This window comes from Haemaphysalis longicornis, unplaced genomic scaffold, assembly GCF_048455015.1.
Source record: "Haemaphysalis longicornis isolate Haplotype H1 unplaced genomic scaffold, Haemaphysalis longicornis Haplotype H1 scaffold_7, whole genome shotgun sequence".
Lineage (NCBI taxonomy): Eukaryota > Metazoa > Arthropoda > Arachnida > Ixodida > Ixodidae > Haemaphysalis > Haemaphysalis longicornis.
This window is the reverse complement of record NW_027526422.1, coordinates 77,595,330-77,611,739: the sequence shown is the minus strand read 5'-3', so window position 1 is coordinate 77,611,739 and position 16,410 is coordinate 77,595,330. Positions and strand designations below refer to the sequence as shown.

Sequence of the window (16,410 nt, the reverse complement as noted above, 5' to 3'; positions counted from 1 at the left end):
ACACGAGCTATGATCAACTCAATTTTACTCAGTACCCTAACTCGGTGCAATGTAGGAAAAATTAGCGCGCAGCCAGAAGTGGGGTGGGAATAGTAGAGGTATGTTCTCAACAATCTATTGTGAATACCATACTTACTCGCGTGATGAACGGACTCGAATAATGAACGCACCTCCAACTTCAGTAGTCAAAATTAGGTTTCTTTTTTCACCGCCTAATAACCGCACCCCCCAACTTTTCAACCCTGTGTCCCAGGAATGGCCGTACGGTAGCTTTCCCTCTTCACTCACTCCCGCTGAGGATGATTGCGCATGTAACCTAGAGCCATCTCTCGGAGTAAAAGCGAACAAACACTCCGGCGCGGCGTCGCGGGACAGCCAGTCACAACCACGCGCAGTCGGCTGAGTCCGCTGAACGTCTTGCCCTCCTTTCGTGCGGTATAGTGTTGTTACTTCCTTTTCTGCTCGTCTTGCACCTTTTAGTCGGCGATGGGGCGATATGTCAGTTGCACGGCCAGGTTTAATGCTTTTGAGTACGCAGTTGAGTATGGGAACCGTCCCGCCGGTATGGACAATTAGGAATTGAAGAAGTGAAACCTTGACAAACAAAGACGAGTGTAGTTCAATAAGAACGCTGTTTGTTTACCGATTGTGTGCGCCGATTTTGTTGCGGCCTTCTTTCGTCCCCCCGAAAATGTTTCCGGAAAATTACCCCGCATAATAAACTCACCCCTAACTTTGCTTCTGTTTTACTCGAAAAAAATGATGTTCATTACGCGAGTAAATACGTTAATATGTTTCCAGGAGTGCGAAACACAATTTTTGAACAGGAATCACCTGGAGCGCATCGCAGTCAGAAAGTGCAATGTTCGGTGTCATATCCGGTGGTGTATGCGCTAGCGAAAAGTTTCATGGGCGTTGATGGTAATCGAGGCCAAATTGTGCTACACGGAAAGCGTATCCCTTCATTGCCTACTTCAAACAAAATGAAAATTCACGCTCACTTCGATTGTAAGCCGACTGGGATCCTAACGACAACTGTGGTAGTTTATAAGCGCAGCGTTTATATTTGAGGCGTTTTTTTTTTTTGGTTTCAAAATGAGCCAAATTCAAAAACCGAAACTTAGTCATATAAAATTTCAGTGGCAAGAAAAACTCGGCAACTGTCCCCTACAAGAAAGGCGGCAAGTAAATAGGTGAGATGATGCCCTGTAAAGATGTACGCAGATTATTTTTCACATCGAAAATGACCCAGATCCTGCTGTGGCACGGATCAAAACGAGCCAAATCCATTTGCCCAGTAGGTGTTGGCTTTTGGCGTGACGGTTCGGACTGTTTCGTGGGTGCTTTCGGAAGTTTTTGTTTCCTTTTTGCAACAGGAATTCCGACGGTAATTAAGAAGTCGGCAGAATATCTGTCCCTAGACGTCGACGTCAAAGTCAACAGAAGTGGACAAAATGAAACTTAGAAATGTAAAACAGTCATTGCATATCGTCTCACCCATCCCTACAGGAATAAGTATGGTTCTTTTTTTCCTTTTTTTATTTTAATACTTCACTACACATCCGCATCTTACAAGCCTTGGCAAATACCCCCTCCGCCTCTCACCCTCTGTGGAACGAGTCAGTTCATTAACAAGAAGATATGAGCACCGGTTGTTTTTTTCTGCCCTTTATGGATCCAAAACTGTTTCGAACTGGTATAAATTATGTTTTACAAGCGCCTCGTAATTAAATGAGAATTCTATTTATTCTCACTCTCTTCTGTTGATTGGTTTATCTCCTGATTGGGTATGTGCCATACCTAAGGCGCAGCAACAAAACCAATTTCGTGTGAAGCGCTTTCGAAATTCACGGAAAGGCAATGAAGACTCGCTTACATCGTGAGTGTGTTCAGGCGCGCCCAAGAAAATACTCCCACCGAAGAATTTGAAAAGACCTACTAATGCTGCCAAGAGGGCTCACATAGTTGTATTGTTCTCGAATTCCTCTAGAATATGTGTAATGCCCTTTTGCACCAAACATCCGTCTTACCATTATTGAAATTCAATTTGAATTATGTTATCAAACCAATGCCTCTTAACTTGAATGCTCAAATCCAATACCAGGTAACTCCAAACTTATCATCCTATTATTGCTCAAACTCACCGCACAATTTTTAGTTACTTTTGGCCATAAATTAACCCTAGCTGATATGTTAAACAATATATATAAAAGCTTTGACAGCGCTGCATTTAGGTCCGGTAACAAACTTTTACTTTTTCCTCAAATTCCCTTTTGATGGGTTCGAATTATATTGAAAAAAAAACTCCTCGTAAGTTTACTTTCTTCCTTCGCCAGTGGGCACGCCATAGCGGAAGAGTTACCCTGGCTATTCTTATATGTCACTTCTCTATACGCGTAAAGGAAGTTTCTGCGGCCACTGGCGACCGAAATACTCGTGGAGCTATATTCTTTCTTTCATTAAATCAATGGAGAAGCGCGAACTCTAGACGAGCACAGGAAAAGAACTGCACGGGATGAGCGTTGTCAAATGTTGTGCAAGACGGCCAGCTTCCAGATGTAATGTGGTTAAAGAGCGAACCCCAGGCTTTCGATGGACCGTTGTGCAGCCCTTAGTCATTTTCTTATAGTGAAGTGTGGGGGGCAGCAAGGGATTCAGAATAAGGGCAGCCCTGCTGAGCTTGAGTAAGTTCGCGAAGCCTGAAGTGTGAAACACACGTCCGGAAACGGATGCATCCACGCACGATTCTTTCGTTTCAGGAACCGGTTTGGCTACCGGAAGTCCTCCGTAACACCCGCTACGCCGTGCGGCCAACATGCTAGATAGGTCCCTAAGAAGTTTGAGGAACTCCAACGCAACGCGATTGTGCGTAACGAGTTTTAGGAGATGGTCTTTTCCAATGCCTGGCAGCCGGCTTGGATTGTTGTGATGTTGCGAGCTTTATGCTTATAATTACGGCGGATATTTGTTCGCCGCTTTCTCTACAGTTGCGAATGACAATACCTAAAGCAACTTTTCACCACACCATCCTCCCCTTTCTCGCAAGTGGAACGTGGTTTTCGTGGTTCTTGACATCTTACCAACCGGTGATCATGATAGCTACCATAGTCTGTGCCGTCTCTTCCGCGCATGCAGCCCCATCCTTCAGCCGCACGCCGCACCGCGCGTGCATGGGCAGTTTCTCAAAGTCAGTCCCTCGCCAGCATCCGTGGCTTCTCAGCATAGAGGAATGTAGGCTTAGCATCGCAGAAGAAATTTTGATCGCCGCTTTCAAAATCACTAACACCCACTTTCTCGCATGTGGAACTTTTTTCGTGATTACATTGATTTGGAAGAGCAACGCCACTGGTTTGATGCCGCGGCTTTGGCTGGTTCGAGCCGCTTCGTGAGCCCTGCTGGAAGGCGCTGCCAAGGAGTTGGCGGAGACTTTCTGCCTGCCGAAAAGACTTTATGATTTCCTGCTTTATCCATTTCTGGAAAACGGCGCGCCAAATCTGCAAGTTTACCTCAGCCATCCTCGTATCCCAAATTATTCATCGGAAAACAGGCCGCAGCTTTCGCTTCAGCCCCGGTCGCGTATTCCCAAACCATATCCCGTAGGAGCCCAGGCCGACCACGCCCACTAAGCAGGGGCGCAGCCAAATAGATTAAAAAAATTGCAATTTTTTAACCTCCTTGGACGCAGCACCGTGACGTCTCTACCTATATGTGCGCGACTTCATGCGAGATGGATTTCTTCTTTTTTTCCCCTCCCCTCGTTTCGACTGCTTGGCAGGCGGCCGATGGTTTCGCTCCATGGGCGGGGCTGACCTGCGGCGCTGGGGAAGCTGACGCACATGTAGTAGAAGCTAACCTTCTGTACCTGAGCCCCTGATCTCTCCGCGCTCTTCTTGCGCACCTGCAAGTTGACGCTGACCTCCCATCGTGTTCCTAAATAAGCGCTCGACTCGGTGCTCGAAGTGCGCGCGCGCGGATGGACGCTTTCACGCGCATGTGGCAGTTATACACTGTCCGGAAAGCAAACACCCTCATTGAAAGCTCATTCTACAGCACACAGAAGGGTATACAACTGAGTTGGGTGCTCTTTCACTATACACACAGCTCAAAACACGATTCGGTGCTGCAGGTAAGGATTACAAGAAAGGCAGCCAATTACCCATGACTGCACTTACAAACTGCCCTACTCTTGCGAAATAATACAGCTGCATGAGCTGCTACATTTTGGCACTTTCATAAGCACTATTACATTGAATTTCGTTAACATTAACTTCATTGCGTTATTCTTTATCAGGAACAGTGCCACTAAGGAAAACATTGACATTTTGTTAACAGCAATGGAAGGTGTGAATCGTTCTTGTAAGGGTGATATATTGATAAGAAAGACACCAGCTCAAACGTACACGTTTTACACTCGGTCATGAATTCAGCATAATTTACACTGCTGGTCATAACAATTTAGGGAAACAATATCGAAAATATATACCAACCAAGGGCTAAGTAATAGTTGGATTGTACAGCAACTGAAGTACTCGAGGAGTTTAATATATGTCTTCTGTACAGGGCCATTGACCACAGTCTCTTCACTGAAGCCACCAGGCTGAGTTTGATATCAGTAATCATGTGTGCTACCACTCACGCTGTTGCCAATGTCGATTAGTTATTTTTAACAAGTTGTGCTTCATGCACACAGAGATTTTGCTGCATAAGATACGTTATTTATAAATAGACAGCTCCAGCAGGATCCGAATGGCGCTGATGCCCCCCCTGTAATCGGGAAGGCACACCAAATCGTTACCACTTAATTTGGCTCTGTCTATTATTCGTCCGTAATCGCCATCAGCTTTAGGTCCCGCTCTAGGTCCCGCCCCTGCGACTGAACAGGAACATGTTAGTCGGGTCCGTGACGATCCCACCGCACTAGAAGCAATTACCGAGTACGCCCTTGAAAACAGACTCTACAAATTGGTGTAGCAGCCTGGCCGACTTTCCCGTTCGGTATACAATGTGAATTGTCTGCAGCGTTCACTGCTTTCAGTGTGAATCGCATTGCCCACAGTGTGAACTGTACATTTAAGTGTGAACTGTGCGTTTTGCTGCCACTGACTGACTTTAATGTGTTCATTTTGTGATTAGGACCCCAAGACTGCAACTGTGTTCATTGTGCGAGTTGTGACCTTCCACTTTTCTCCTCATCCTTGCTCCCCCAGGGCCCCATGGCCTCTCATTTATTGCAGTGTTACACTCACTCAGATACGCTTATTCTTTTCGCTGGGACTAATGAGTAGTTGCCCGTGAGCTTGAAGTCACGGTAGTCGCAGCAGAGATAAAAATAAGTAAAAAAGTTATCTCGTTATCTCCTTGGCGCACTATTTTTACGATAGTGATCTCGGGGTCCAAATAGCGGCAAGAAATAGTCACTTTTAGAGATCCACTGATGGGTGTAGATGAGCAGTTTGTCTGTTTCCTGCAACGCATTTTTAGCTACCACATATATACATATTTCCGTAGTGTCTTGCCTTTTATTTCGCCAGCATTGTGTCACAGCTCGTGCCTCAACTGTAAGCCACACACACGCAAAAAAGTATACAAATGTATAAACAAGAAATAGCAGGAATAAAAATATAAATAGTACAACACAAGTTGCCCGCTGAGCGAAACCATCGGCCACCCGCAAAGCAGCCGAAACGAGGGGAGGGGGAAAAAAGAAAAAAAAAAATCCACCTCGCATGAAGTCGCGCACATATGGGTAGAGACGTCACGGTGCTGCGTCCAAGGAGGTTAAAAAATTGCAATTTTTTAACCTCATTGGCTGCGCCCCTGCTTAGGGGGTATTGTCGGCCTGGGCCCCTACGGGATATGGTTTGGGAATACGCGCCCCGGTCGCATGGAGTCTCGCTGACTCCTAAAAGGACGCGATGAACGCTCACGCCTCGTGGAGACAGCTTTGTGGGGCCCGTTATTTTGGGAAAACATTGTGTGCGCTCAACGCAAATCCAACACACCAAGTACGGCTTGTTTTCGGCTCATGCGGAGTACAGCAGCCCAAGCCACTTGAAAAACCAACAGCGTTGGGTCTACCTATTCTAAAAACCCCTATTTTGTCTTGCTGTGTCGGGACCGCGACCAACGGTCACACACGCACCTACCACTTAAGACTCTTGTACGAGCCACTAACATCAACAGCAAGTTCTTTCGAAAGTAATAGATTTTTTGAACTGATCTAACAAGGACAAGTGTTGCCCAGGTCCTGGTTTCATCGTGCAGTAGAATCTCGATAAACGGAAATCGCTTAAGCGGAATTGCCGCTGAAACGGAACTGTATCCTGTAAGTTGGTTGGTTTTGTATTCAGATAAAGCAAAAAACACTTTCGGTAGTCGGAAATCAAATTTCCACATTACCGTGTAAACGAAACGAAACCGAAAATGGAACTTCTTGTCGGGTGTCAAACCTATGGCCAATAACGCCAGCTTTTTTCGGTTCCGGGTGCTTAGTTTTTGCATTATTTTTTTAGCCTTGTTGGCCTCGTAAGCCTGGTCTCGTTAGTATTGGGCCGTGTTAGCCCGAAGAATGCAACATCACAATTCTAGTTCTAGTCTTTTGGTCTCGATTCAAGTCGCCGAGTTTGCAGGGCGTAGCTTCTGCCGCCTCGTTCGTGCCATTGTGGAGCTATTCGTCCTTCATTTCCGCGTTGCCGTCTTCAAAATTCAGTGGCTCGTAAGCATTCGCCAAGTCGAGGCCTGAGGCGTGCACATCACGCGCTTACGTTAGAAAAGAAAGGATAACATTCTTGACTTCGAAAGCCGCTCTGTGATGCATTTTCTTACCTTTTCAGGGTACAGTGAAGAAATGTAACCATATAAACTTTCTGAATGTTGTGCCTACACCTCTTGTAGTTTTCTTCCTTTCTGGAAAACTACCAGCTACATTCTCCTTCCAGTACTTAAAGTTCCATGCAATCCGTTTAACAGTGTACATGCGCATAAATTTGCGCTATTGCACATCGCTCAGTAAACAGAATTCCTAGTAAATGAAACTAATTTTTTCGGTCCCTTGAAGTTCCGTTTACAGAGAGTCTACTGCATTTAGTTTGAAAGAGTGGTATTTATTTCTTCAAAATATCCTGGCTTCTTTTTGGTTCACATGCAGCAGCCACAAAAGACACTTTAATTATATTAAAATCGGTTTCATACCAAGCAGTACGACGGATGCTTCACGCTGTTTCTTCCAGGCCGCCCTATGCGGTCTTTACAATGGCACGAAAACAGGACTGTCTGGTTGAAAACAAATGAAATGAATGTTTATGTGGTCAGTACACTGTACATAACAAGGAAACATCGCTTACCAGTTTTTGAGATTAAGCAAATGTACTTCAGGGTGAATAAACATGCCCATGAATCGAAGAAGCAGAAATGCCTTCTCTCAACATGTTAATATCGTGTGGAAAATGGAATTATTTTCTGAGAAGCTGGTACAATATTTACGACCTTATATTTTCGCTTACTTCTCTGAAAATAGGTTGAACTGACATAGGGCTACGTTTGTTTTGTTTAACATACTATGTGCTTGCGTATTCTAAACAGCTACAGAACGGCCAGCTTCTTCTCAAGCTCACTTAGTCGTTGCTTTAACGTGTCGGTCTTCAAGTGCCTTGATTCACTTTGCACACCACTCCCAGCGTTAAAAGTTCTGATAAGAATGATATTTGAAGTGGCTTGATTCATTTTACACACCGCTGCCAGCGTTAAAAGATCTGATATGAATGATATTTGATTGCTTTCCTGCGTACTCAATGTTTAAGGATGAAGCCCAATACCTAAATAAAAATGAATTGTTCGGCTTCAACTCGGTAAAACTGCTACGCAAGTTTTAAATAATGCGACAACATGACTATCTTGATGTTTATTTCTGCAGGGACATTCGTTATCATAGCGTCGTGTTCGCAAGTTATGGTGTGTAATTAGTGTTAATCTAAAAATTTTGATGAATACAAACAAACAGGTTAAGTGGCAAGAAAAAATACGAGCCCAAAATGATGTACCCACATGTGCAGAGTTGTTTGTATGCTCAAACGTCTTCCAAACCATGCCTAATAAAAATATTCCATGATTTTACGCGGAGGCACCCATTTTCACGTCTTCGTATACGCGAATAATGATAATTGTACTTGAGCTTCGTTTCAACCAAAAAGTAGTATCATCGGCTTGAGATCCCACGCTCTCATGGACGCATGCCGGCCACAGTAACGTTAAAGGGCGCCGGAACGTCTGCTTCTCAGTATTGACTTCCTCATTTGGCAATAAATAAAATTCCCGCTTACCTTGCGTCATTCATTACCAAATAAGCTCAACTTAGGGGGGGTGGTTATCTTCTGCACTTATGTTTTCCTTGTGTTCCTTTTAGCCTATTTTATAGCTTAAAGGAAGACTATGCATGCATTCTGTCCCTGTATTTATTTTCCTTGATAAATGTATTCTTTTATTTCAGGAGTTGATATATAATGTGTTTAATAAAATTCTTGATTTATGGATTCATTTAGAAGCAACACGTAGAAGCAGTAACAAAAAGTAGCACTTAAATCAAGTTCCATGCATAATTGGTTGGAGAAGCCATGCTGCGTTCCACAATGCTGTCTTTCATGTAAGTGTTGTCGGAAACAAGTTGAGTGCTGTGTGTTGTATGTCCCCTACTATACCGATAAAAATGCTAGTTTGTTAACACGAGCAGGCAAGAGCAGATTCAGGTATTGAACATGCCTGTAAAACATACAGTTGGTCGATGAAAGCTTGCAAATTACGATTAAGAAAACAAGATGACACACAATTTCAATTTTACGAAGGTGCGGTCTCCCTCGCATATGTGGCGACGCAGAAGACTCCTGACGAGCAATTACGTTCTGGTGCTTCACATAACCTCATTTACCTTAAACTGATAACACTAAAAATTTTCTATATTACAATACCATAAATAAACGCGTTTATTTACAGTTGCGGACATTTACCGGAAACAAAGTGAAGTTATTGCATCCAGAAATTCACACAGTACTAAATGTTCGAGCTGAAAGCAACAACTCTGTGGAAGTAAGCGTAGAAAATGCAGCAGTGGGTGTCGTATTTTAAACTCAAGGAAGCTGAATAGCTCACTAGCTAGTCATGCCATTCTTAGCCAAGCGTTATAACAGCGCTGTACTGATTTGTACCCTCAACAAGGCATTGTCTGTGGTCTAGGTGAGCACCCTTATTTTCTCCAAACCGACCTACATAGGGTTTTTTAAATCTATACCTAGTATTAAATTTGTTTGATTAGAGATCAAATTAGTTGAACCAAGCAGGAACCTAGGACAGAAGGCAGGGTAGGTTTCTTAATAAAAGATGTCGCGGCAAGTACGATAGCCTGCAGGCGTCAATTATTTTTCCGAAATTTTTCACACCATGTTATTTTACAGAAAATAAATATTTTGCATTTTTCTTAGCAATTTCGGGCAATGAAGAAACGTCAAAATGTTAACTCAGGCAATTTATGTGCCCATTTATTTTCAATATTTTTCTCTCTGACAATATCCCTGCCTAATGTACAAAATGTTATCCTACACTGGTTCGTGGTTTGACAATACACGGGTTAAGAATGCGGATAAATGTTTGAATTAACAAAAAATGGCGAAAGTCATACCACGGCTGTGGAGCAAGGGACGTTTCCGTTGCCTATATCTCTGTGATCACGGGGAAGACATGTTGCATTGTCCTGCGAAAGTTTTCGGTCAAGGTAAAAAAGGTGCACATGGGCCAAATAAAGTCGAAATGTACTACCGCTTAGCTACATCACGCCTACACTGTGCTCCGCAACCGATTACTGTGCGTCAAGACGTGCCCATAAAAGCTGCCAATGGGGCCTCTCCTACGGCTACGTATATCGGGGGGATTTCAATTTTCGAAGTTTAAGGCACGCGTTCTCTCTGTGCTTGGTCCTTTTACGATTCTCCTCGAATAAACAAAGGACCCTGCATATTACGTTAATCATTTCACAATTCATATGCATGGGTACAGTGCGGTACTTCGATCATCCCAAGCTATCTTTTCATGCAATACCTTCGAAAAAGTTCCAACAATCCCAAGACTTTCAATTTAGCTCAACCTGTTTGCGGGACAGCCTTTCCTAACTGTATTCTGTTTCCCTGAAATGGCGCGAAATTCATTTCGGAAACTTATTAAGGATGTACTTTTTGCGTGTCAATAAATATAATTGGGAAAGTTGACAAAGCTAATCTAAGCACAGTAATGCGGGTTCAATGAGCCCAACCAAACTCTCTACGGCCGGAGCACGTCAACAGATAAATACAGGACGCCAATACTTTGAATAGATGTTTTGCAAGGCTATAACAAGTTTTTCTTAAAATACTAAAATTCTTCCAAATTTAACACAAGCAGATGCCTTTCAAATACAACCTGCAGTATCGCAAAGCCATAATTGATTTCCTCGTTGACATGAACGAACCACAAACGGTCCAAATACCTTGAGCCCGCTCCGCACATGCGGAAGCATGGAGCAAAAGGCAATGTCTATTTTTAGACTGCGTCTTTAGTGGTGACTATAGTTACTTTTCTATCTCGGGGCTTTATCTTTCGTTTTAAGCATTCCATCTTCCATAGCTTTGCACTGACAACAATGCACGGACGGCAGGGCAAGGTCACCCTGGGCAGCGAGACGCCCCTTAGGTGTGTAAAACTTTCGAAGTATGTTTCAACACTCCAAGTAATTTCAAATTTTAGGCGTCCTTTTTGTACTGCGTGCCTGAAAGCCCATCTGTATATTCAGCACGTGAAGCACACTTCCTTTGCAAATTTTGAAGAAATAATTGCTAAATTGCCCAAAGTCATTGCCAAAGTCTCTCCGTAACCTCGCACAGATCTTGAACATCGTGTTCACGCTCGCGGCGACCGCACGAAGGCAGCATATTTTATAAAGGCTAAACCGAAAACCTTTACTTACCAGCGAAACAAACTTCTGAGCGTCGACTTTACATCGGTTGGCGTTGACTTGCGTCAAACACAGCTGTGCAAAAACTGCAAAAATATACATCGTGTTGAAGCGATTTATGCAACAAACGGCACCTGAAGAACGCATCGTGAGCATAAGATGTGAACATATTTATTCCTACTCACCAAAGAAAGGAATGAGGAAGCGGACAAGGAAGAAGACATATTTTGCAGCACACGGCGCGCAGCTTGTGTTCTTGCTCATAGATTTTGCAGTTGCGGGTGACGTGATCCTAAAGAACATGTAAATTTTCACGGTATTTCCCCTCACCTAACCCTAACAATGGTCGTATCCATTCCTTCGTTGGCTCGCTATAGTATTATATTCTTGGCTGACGCCCCGCCACACTGTAAAGTATGAGGTTGTTGTTTTTTTCCATTGCTCAACGAATCTTTCAGAAATGCAGCAAATCATCGTGAACTTGAAGCAGTGTTCAAATGTTTGTGAAAGAGTTTGGAAGTCGGTCATTTAGGGAAAGAAGAGGTCGGATTATTGCACATTTGTCTTTGCGCAATGTATGCTATCGGTACGTCGGCCGCATTGTATCGGCCGTCTTCCTCAGCTGTCACCCCGTCTTGCAGCAACTGCTCGTGCAACTGGTGGAAGATGCCACTATTTACCGAGGGCTCATGGCTCCCATGTAACGGGGAGGGCCAGGTGACTTCCTCCCTGTCGCGCCCTTCCTTCTAGCGGTTTGGGCTTGAAGTTCTTCTCTCTCTCCCTCTCTCTCTCTCTCTCTCTCTCTCTCTCTCTCTCTCTCTCTCTCCCTCTCTCTCTCTCTCTCTCTCTCTCTCTCTCTCTCTCTCTCTCTCTCTCTCTCTCTCTCTCTCTCTCTCTCTCTCTCTCTCTCTCTCTCTCTCTCTCTCTCTCTCTCTCTGCCTCATGCGGCGCTTTTAAAGTACAAGGATCTGCTCCATGGATAGTGCGAGTTCAGCGTTTAAAATAAAAGGACTTTTTGCAGGCACGCAAAACTACGCGCTAGGAATTTGTTTTTTAACACGGTTTGGTTGAGTAGTCATTTTTTAATGGAAAAAGGTCTTGCTTTGGCGAAATAGAATCGGAGTTCACCAAGCGTAGTTTATTCATAACTGTAGGTATTTTCCAACTGTTTTCTGGGAATGCGACATTTCCACAGATTGTGTATGGAAAGTTCATGGAACCACTTTAAATATGACTGCTTATCTTTTTTGTAAAAAAGTATTGTACTTACTCTTTTGATTGTTAGCTTAGGCACTTTTTTGCATGGCAAACTTTTTCAATTAATTGTACGGATGTCTGCATGTTGGTTCTGATATTGTGCGGGCAAATTGGCGTTCACTACATGTGTTTCATTTTTAACAGTGTTTTTCCGCCCTTTTGTTATGACAAAACATTTTCCGGGCGAATGAGGGCGAATATTGGCAAATTGTTCAAATAAAAGTATAAGTACAAATAACCAAAAGTATATTGTTTTGGGAGGCATTGTTTTAAAAACAGACGAGTGTTTAACGTACTTACTCGCTAGAGCGATGACCATGTTCGGGCAAGATGGTCGCGTCGCACGGGAGGGAGAAAAATGTTTTGCATTTTCCCACAACGCACTGGAAGGAGAGAATTTTCAAGAGATTTTTTTTATCCCGAAGACTAGCCGTACACATGGTTTAAAATGAAGAAAGCTCACACTAACGCGTAAGACTTGTAGGTAGCGAAGCTCGACGCAACGGCAGCGTGTTTCCTCGTTTTGCCTTCATAGCGTTGTTTTCGCGTCGACGTTGTGCGAGCAACCACAGAGGGATGTTCGTCCTACGCCATCGCACACGGCTCTGCGTGCACGTCACCTTCATTTGTCGCCCGCGCTTATCGCTACGGCGGCGCCGTCCTCGCCTACCCCCGCCACGTGGCGGCACGTGTCCCACGCGCTTCTCCTTTCCCTCCTCGCCAATCTCTCCCCGCCATCGAGCGCTGCTCCAATTTGAGCGTTTGTGAAAGGGGGTGGGGTTTTACCTCTACCTCTCAAAGTCAAAATTGTCAACCCGCGAAGACTTCCCGAGGTCGCCTACTGTAGCTTTCGCTCCAAAAAGCAGATCAGAGTTCTTTGCAGTACAGACAGTTACATCTTATCCGGACTGCGAATGAAATAAGATGCTGCTAACATATGGCGTTTTTGAAGTCTCACACACACCCTGAAAATCAAAGCGTACATTTTCATGTTGGAAAGCAGGGTGGAGAACGCAGTTGAGGCTCACTTGTGTGCCCTCAGTGGTACACGGGAGGTTGTATATTGAGCATTGCATTAATTCCTCACTTTTGTTTGCCCAGAGCTGGTACAATACCTTACTGTTTTTGTACACCGTACTGCAATGCTGTAAGGACTACTTGTGACGGCCAAACACATTCAAGGGCTGACAGATGACATGCTGGCACATTGCTCAATAATTCTGCGCTAGGGGAAATTCACTCAGAACGCCATGAGGACAGCCACAGTGCCGGCTGACACGCGAAACCCTCGATTCGAAGAGCCCAATGCTTCACGCATACGCTTATTGGTGTCCATGGCGGAATGCGCAAGCCGTTTAGGTTGGTGCCAATAAGTACCTTAGCGCTAGTACGGATTTCAATATACGCGGTAACTGGTTGAGCAGGTGATCAGATAGTACTGAACAGCCCTTACTGTTTCTTCATAAGTGTCGTTATGAACGCGTAAGCCCATACCTAAAAGTGCGTAAATATTAGTGGAAATCACCGGCCAGTCCCCTACGAAGCTTCGATGAACCCGTCATTCTACAAAGCGCGTCATAACCAATTTGAATTGAGTGCGGGCTAACTGTTCAAAACTGTGGGTTTTATTTTTGTTTCGCACGTGAAAATCGCTGCACCCGAAGGGAATTTAGCGTGGACCGAGAGTTTGTTAGGTTTTTTAAAGACGATAGTGTTTCTTGGGCTACTTAAACCCAGAAACTTTGGTCTGTCTGTCTGTCTGTCTGTCTGTCTGTCTGTCTGTCTGTCTGTCTGTCTGTCTGTCTGTCTGTCTGTCTGTCTGTCTGTCTGTCTGTCTGTCTGTCTGTCTGTCTGTCTGTAACTCGATTCAGCCACGCGGCCAAAGTGAAAGGAAGTCTGCGCCATACTCTTATATACTCACAGCCTAATCTAAACGTCCAAGAGCGATTATATGTTCATACTTGTCGACATTGTTGAACAAGAACAAGACATTACGAAAATATAAGACAAAATAATACACAATGGATATTTACGTTGTTCGTGTAAAAAAATTCATAGATGCTTGATTTTTGCGAAATGAAATACTATAAATCGACTGCAGAAAAAAATCAACACTGTCGCGCCAGTATAGCTTCTGGCGGCATATTAGGAAGTCAAGAAGCAACACTTAAGAAAGGTTCCACTAGATAGGTTCCACGTTATGCTTGGAACGCGCGTGGACTAGGGCAACGCGGTTCTATAAACGTTGAAGTAAGGGGTTTCGATTCGCGCGCGTCTCCGCCGTACGGCAGCGCTAGCATCGAGGCACCCGGCCTGGAGCAGTAAAACGCGGTAAATTTAAAGTGACTTGAGCAAACCTTCGGCGTGGTTACCTTGGGAGGAGCACTACACAAGAGGAACATAATAGGTGAGCCGGAATGTAAAGGTAGGAACTTACTTGGCAAATGTCGACAAAGACTATCGAGTTTTGTCGACATTTGCAACGAAAGGGGCAGATACGTGGCCATTTTTGTACCTGTTGCAGCGAATGAGAACTGACCGTGCAGCGAGAGCTAGCTGTTTTGTGAATTTGTTTTAGGGGCGCCATCCGGGTGCGCGCGTTGGGCAACCTTGATCAATGCCGCTTTCATGCAAAGAATACAGGCACAATTTTCGAGGAATTTTTGTGTTCACACCGTGTAACGAAAAGAACGTAAGGGGTATTCTTTCACCCCAATACGCATAAATTGTGCTACACCGTTTTGCAACCTATGGCATCGTACAAGCGTACGAAACTTCAACGAAGCACTGAAGTCTTGCAAAATAACATGTACTCCACAGAAAACGTGAATACAACCGTTTTAAAAGTGATCTTTGCCGCGCGCCACCACATGCTGCATAAAAAAGTAGTCTCAAGTATTCCACGGAAAACTATGCAGAAATGCCCATTGTTCTTGAGAAAAAGTGAATTTTCATCTGTTTACAAAACTGCACGTGAAGTTAGGGACATTTGCATGAAACAAAGCGGAAGCGGAGAAAGGCAAGAAACATGGCGCATAGTAACGACGCTGGTAGCGACGGCGTTCCGAAACTCGTAGTTACTTGGGAAGTCATCGCATGGTTTGCAGATACCCACGGCCAGAGGTGACATTTGAGAGAAGTATTTCCGTGCTTTTAAGACGAAAGCCTTATAGCTTCCCTGGTGATACTTATAAAACACTTCTTTGCGACTACATTGTGACTGCATCACTTTCTTCGCTTTCTTCGTCTTCCAGTGCGAATTACTTCATCAGCCAGACTGCCGACACACTTTCTTCAAAAAATAGGTTTCCTAGAATCGAAGTTGTCCGATGCTGGCATGCGCGTTTTCGACTCGCGTGCCGTCACATTCACCTGCCACGCAGCACGCACTAGGGTAACTCTACTTGCGCCGCTGGAAACGTGCTGAGCTAGCACGGGGGTTTGCACTTCCACTCTACAGACTAAACTTTAGTTGCCATACGATCTATAATGCATCCTATGTGCCTTATGGAGGCAACTTTCTGTACCAGACTAGAACAACTAGAATAGCGAAAAGAACAACAACCACGCCGCTTTTTCGCACAAAGGGGCACCTAAGGTCTTGGTCCTAATATAAATGGTTGCGATCAAAAGCGCAAAGAAAAGTTTGACATCCACCTAAATGCAGCCATACGGCTACAAAGGAAAGCTATAAAGCTCTCTCAGAAACTTCGCAGTTGAAGAAAAATTCGTCCTGGCCCAGGATTCGAACCAGGACTCCACCTTGGGGAATTCCCCTAACTCTGGTCGATCAAAAGCGCATTATTAGCAGGCCAGCGGTTATATGAAAAATACACCATCTCTCCCCACTTTTGAGAATGCGGCCAGGAATTGTGTGTTTTCTGCCCTATACGTGCTTACCCAGAAAATGTAGGACTTATGCGCACAGCTGGGAACAACCCTCTGAAAAGCAATGGCTGGACAAACACGCCAAGCCATTTTTGTAAATGCAAAATCGGTGTAATGTTATGCTACCTCTTTCGTGGGGAACACGTTACATTAGGCAAACCTGGAGGGGCTTCAACGGCAGGTTTTGGAAGCCGCCCTCAGCAGTACAGGCGTAAGCCACGGGAGGTCATTTAGCTGATCACTGCCGCCTCTTCCTGAGGAACGCGCTTTTGAAAAACCTGTGCGCTGCGCAC

General features: G+C 44.5%; 1 protein-coding gene across 2 annotated transcripts in view; it reads right to left on the bottom strand.

The window, feature by feature from the left end:
- Positions 1–16,410, bottom strand: part of LOC144146007 (uncharacterized) — a 64,497-nt gene that overhangs the window by 43,078 nt on the left and 5,009 nt on the right. The window contains exons 2-5 of one of the 2 annotated variants that reach the window (XM_077677908.1): positions 12,530–12,612; positions 10,985–11,058; positions 9,668–9,739; positions 7,192–7,272 (exon numbers count right to left, since the gene is read on the bottom strand). In XM_077677908.1, coding sequence (XP_077534034.1) covers positions 7,192–7,272; positions 9,668–9,739; positions 10,985–11,058; positions 12,530–12,612 — 310 coding nt within the window. Of the gene's footprint in view, positions 1–7,191; positions 7,273–9,667; positions 9,740–10,984; positions 11,059–11,157; positions 11,252–12,529; positions 12,613–16,410 lie in introns of those variants that run through there. The other variant, XM_077677909.1, reaches the window with a different exon arrangement.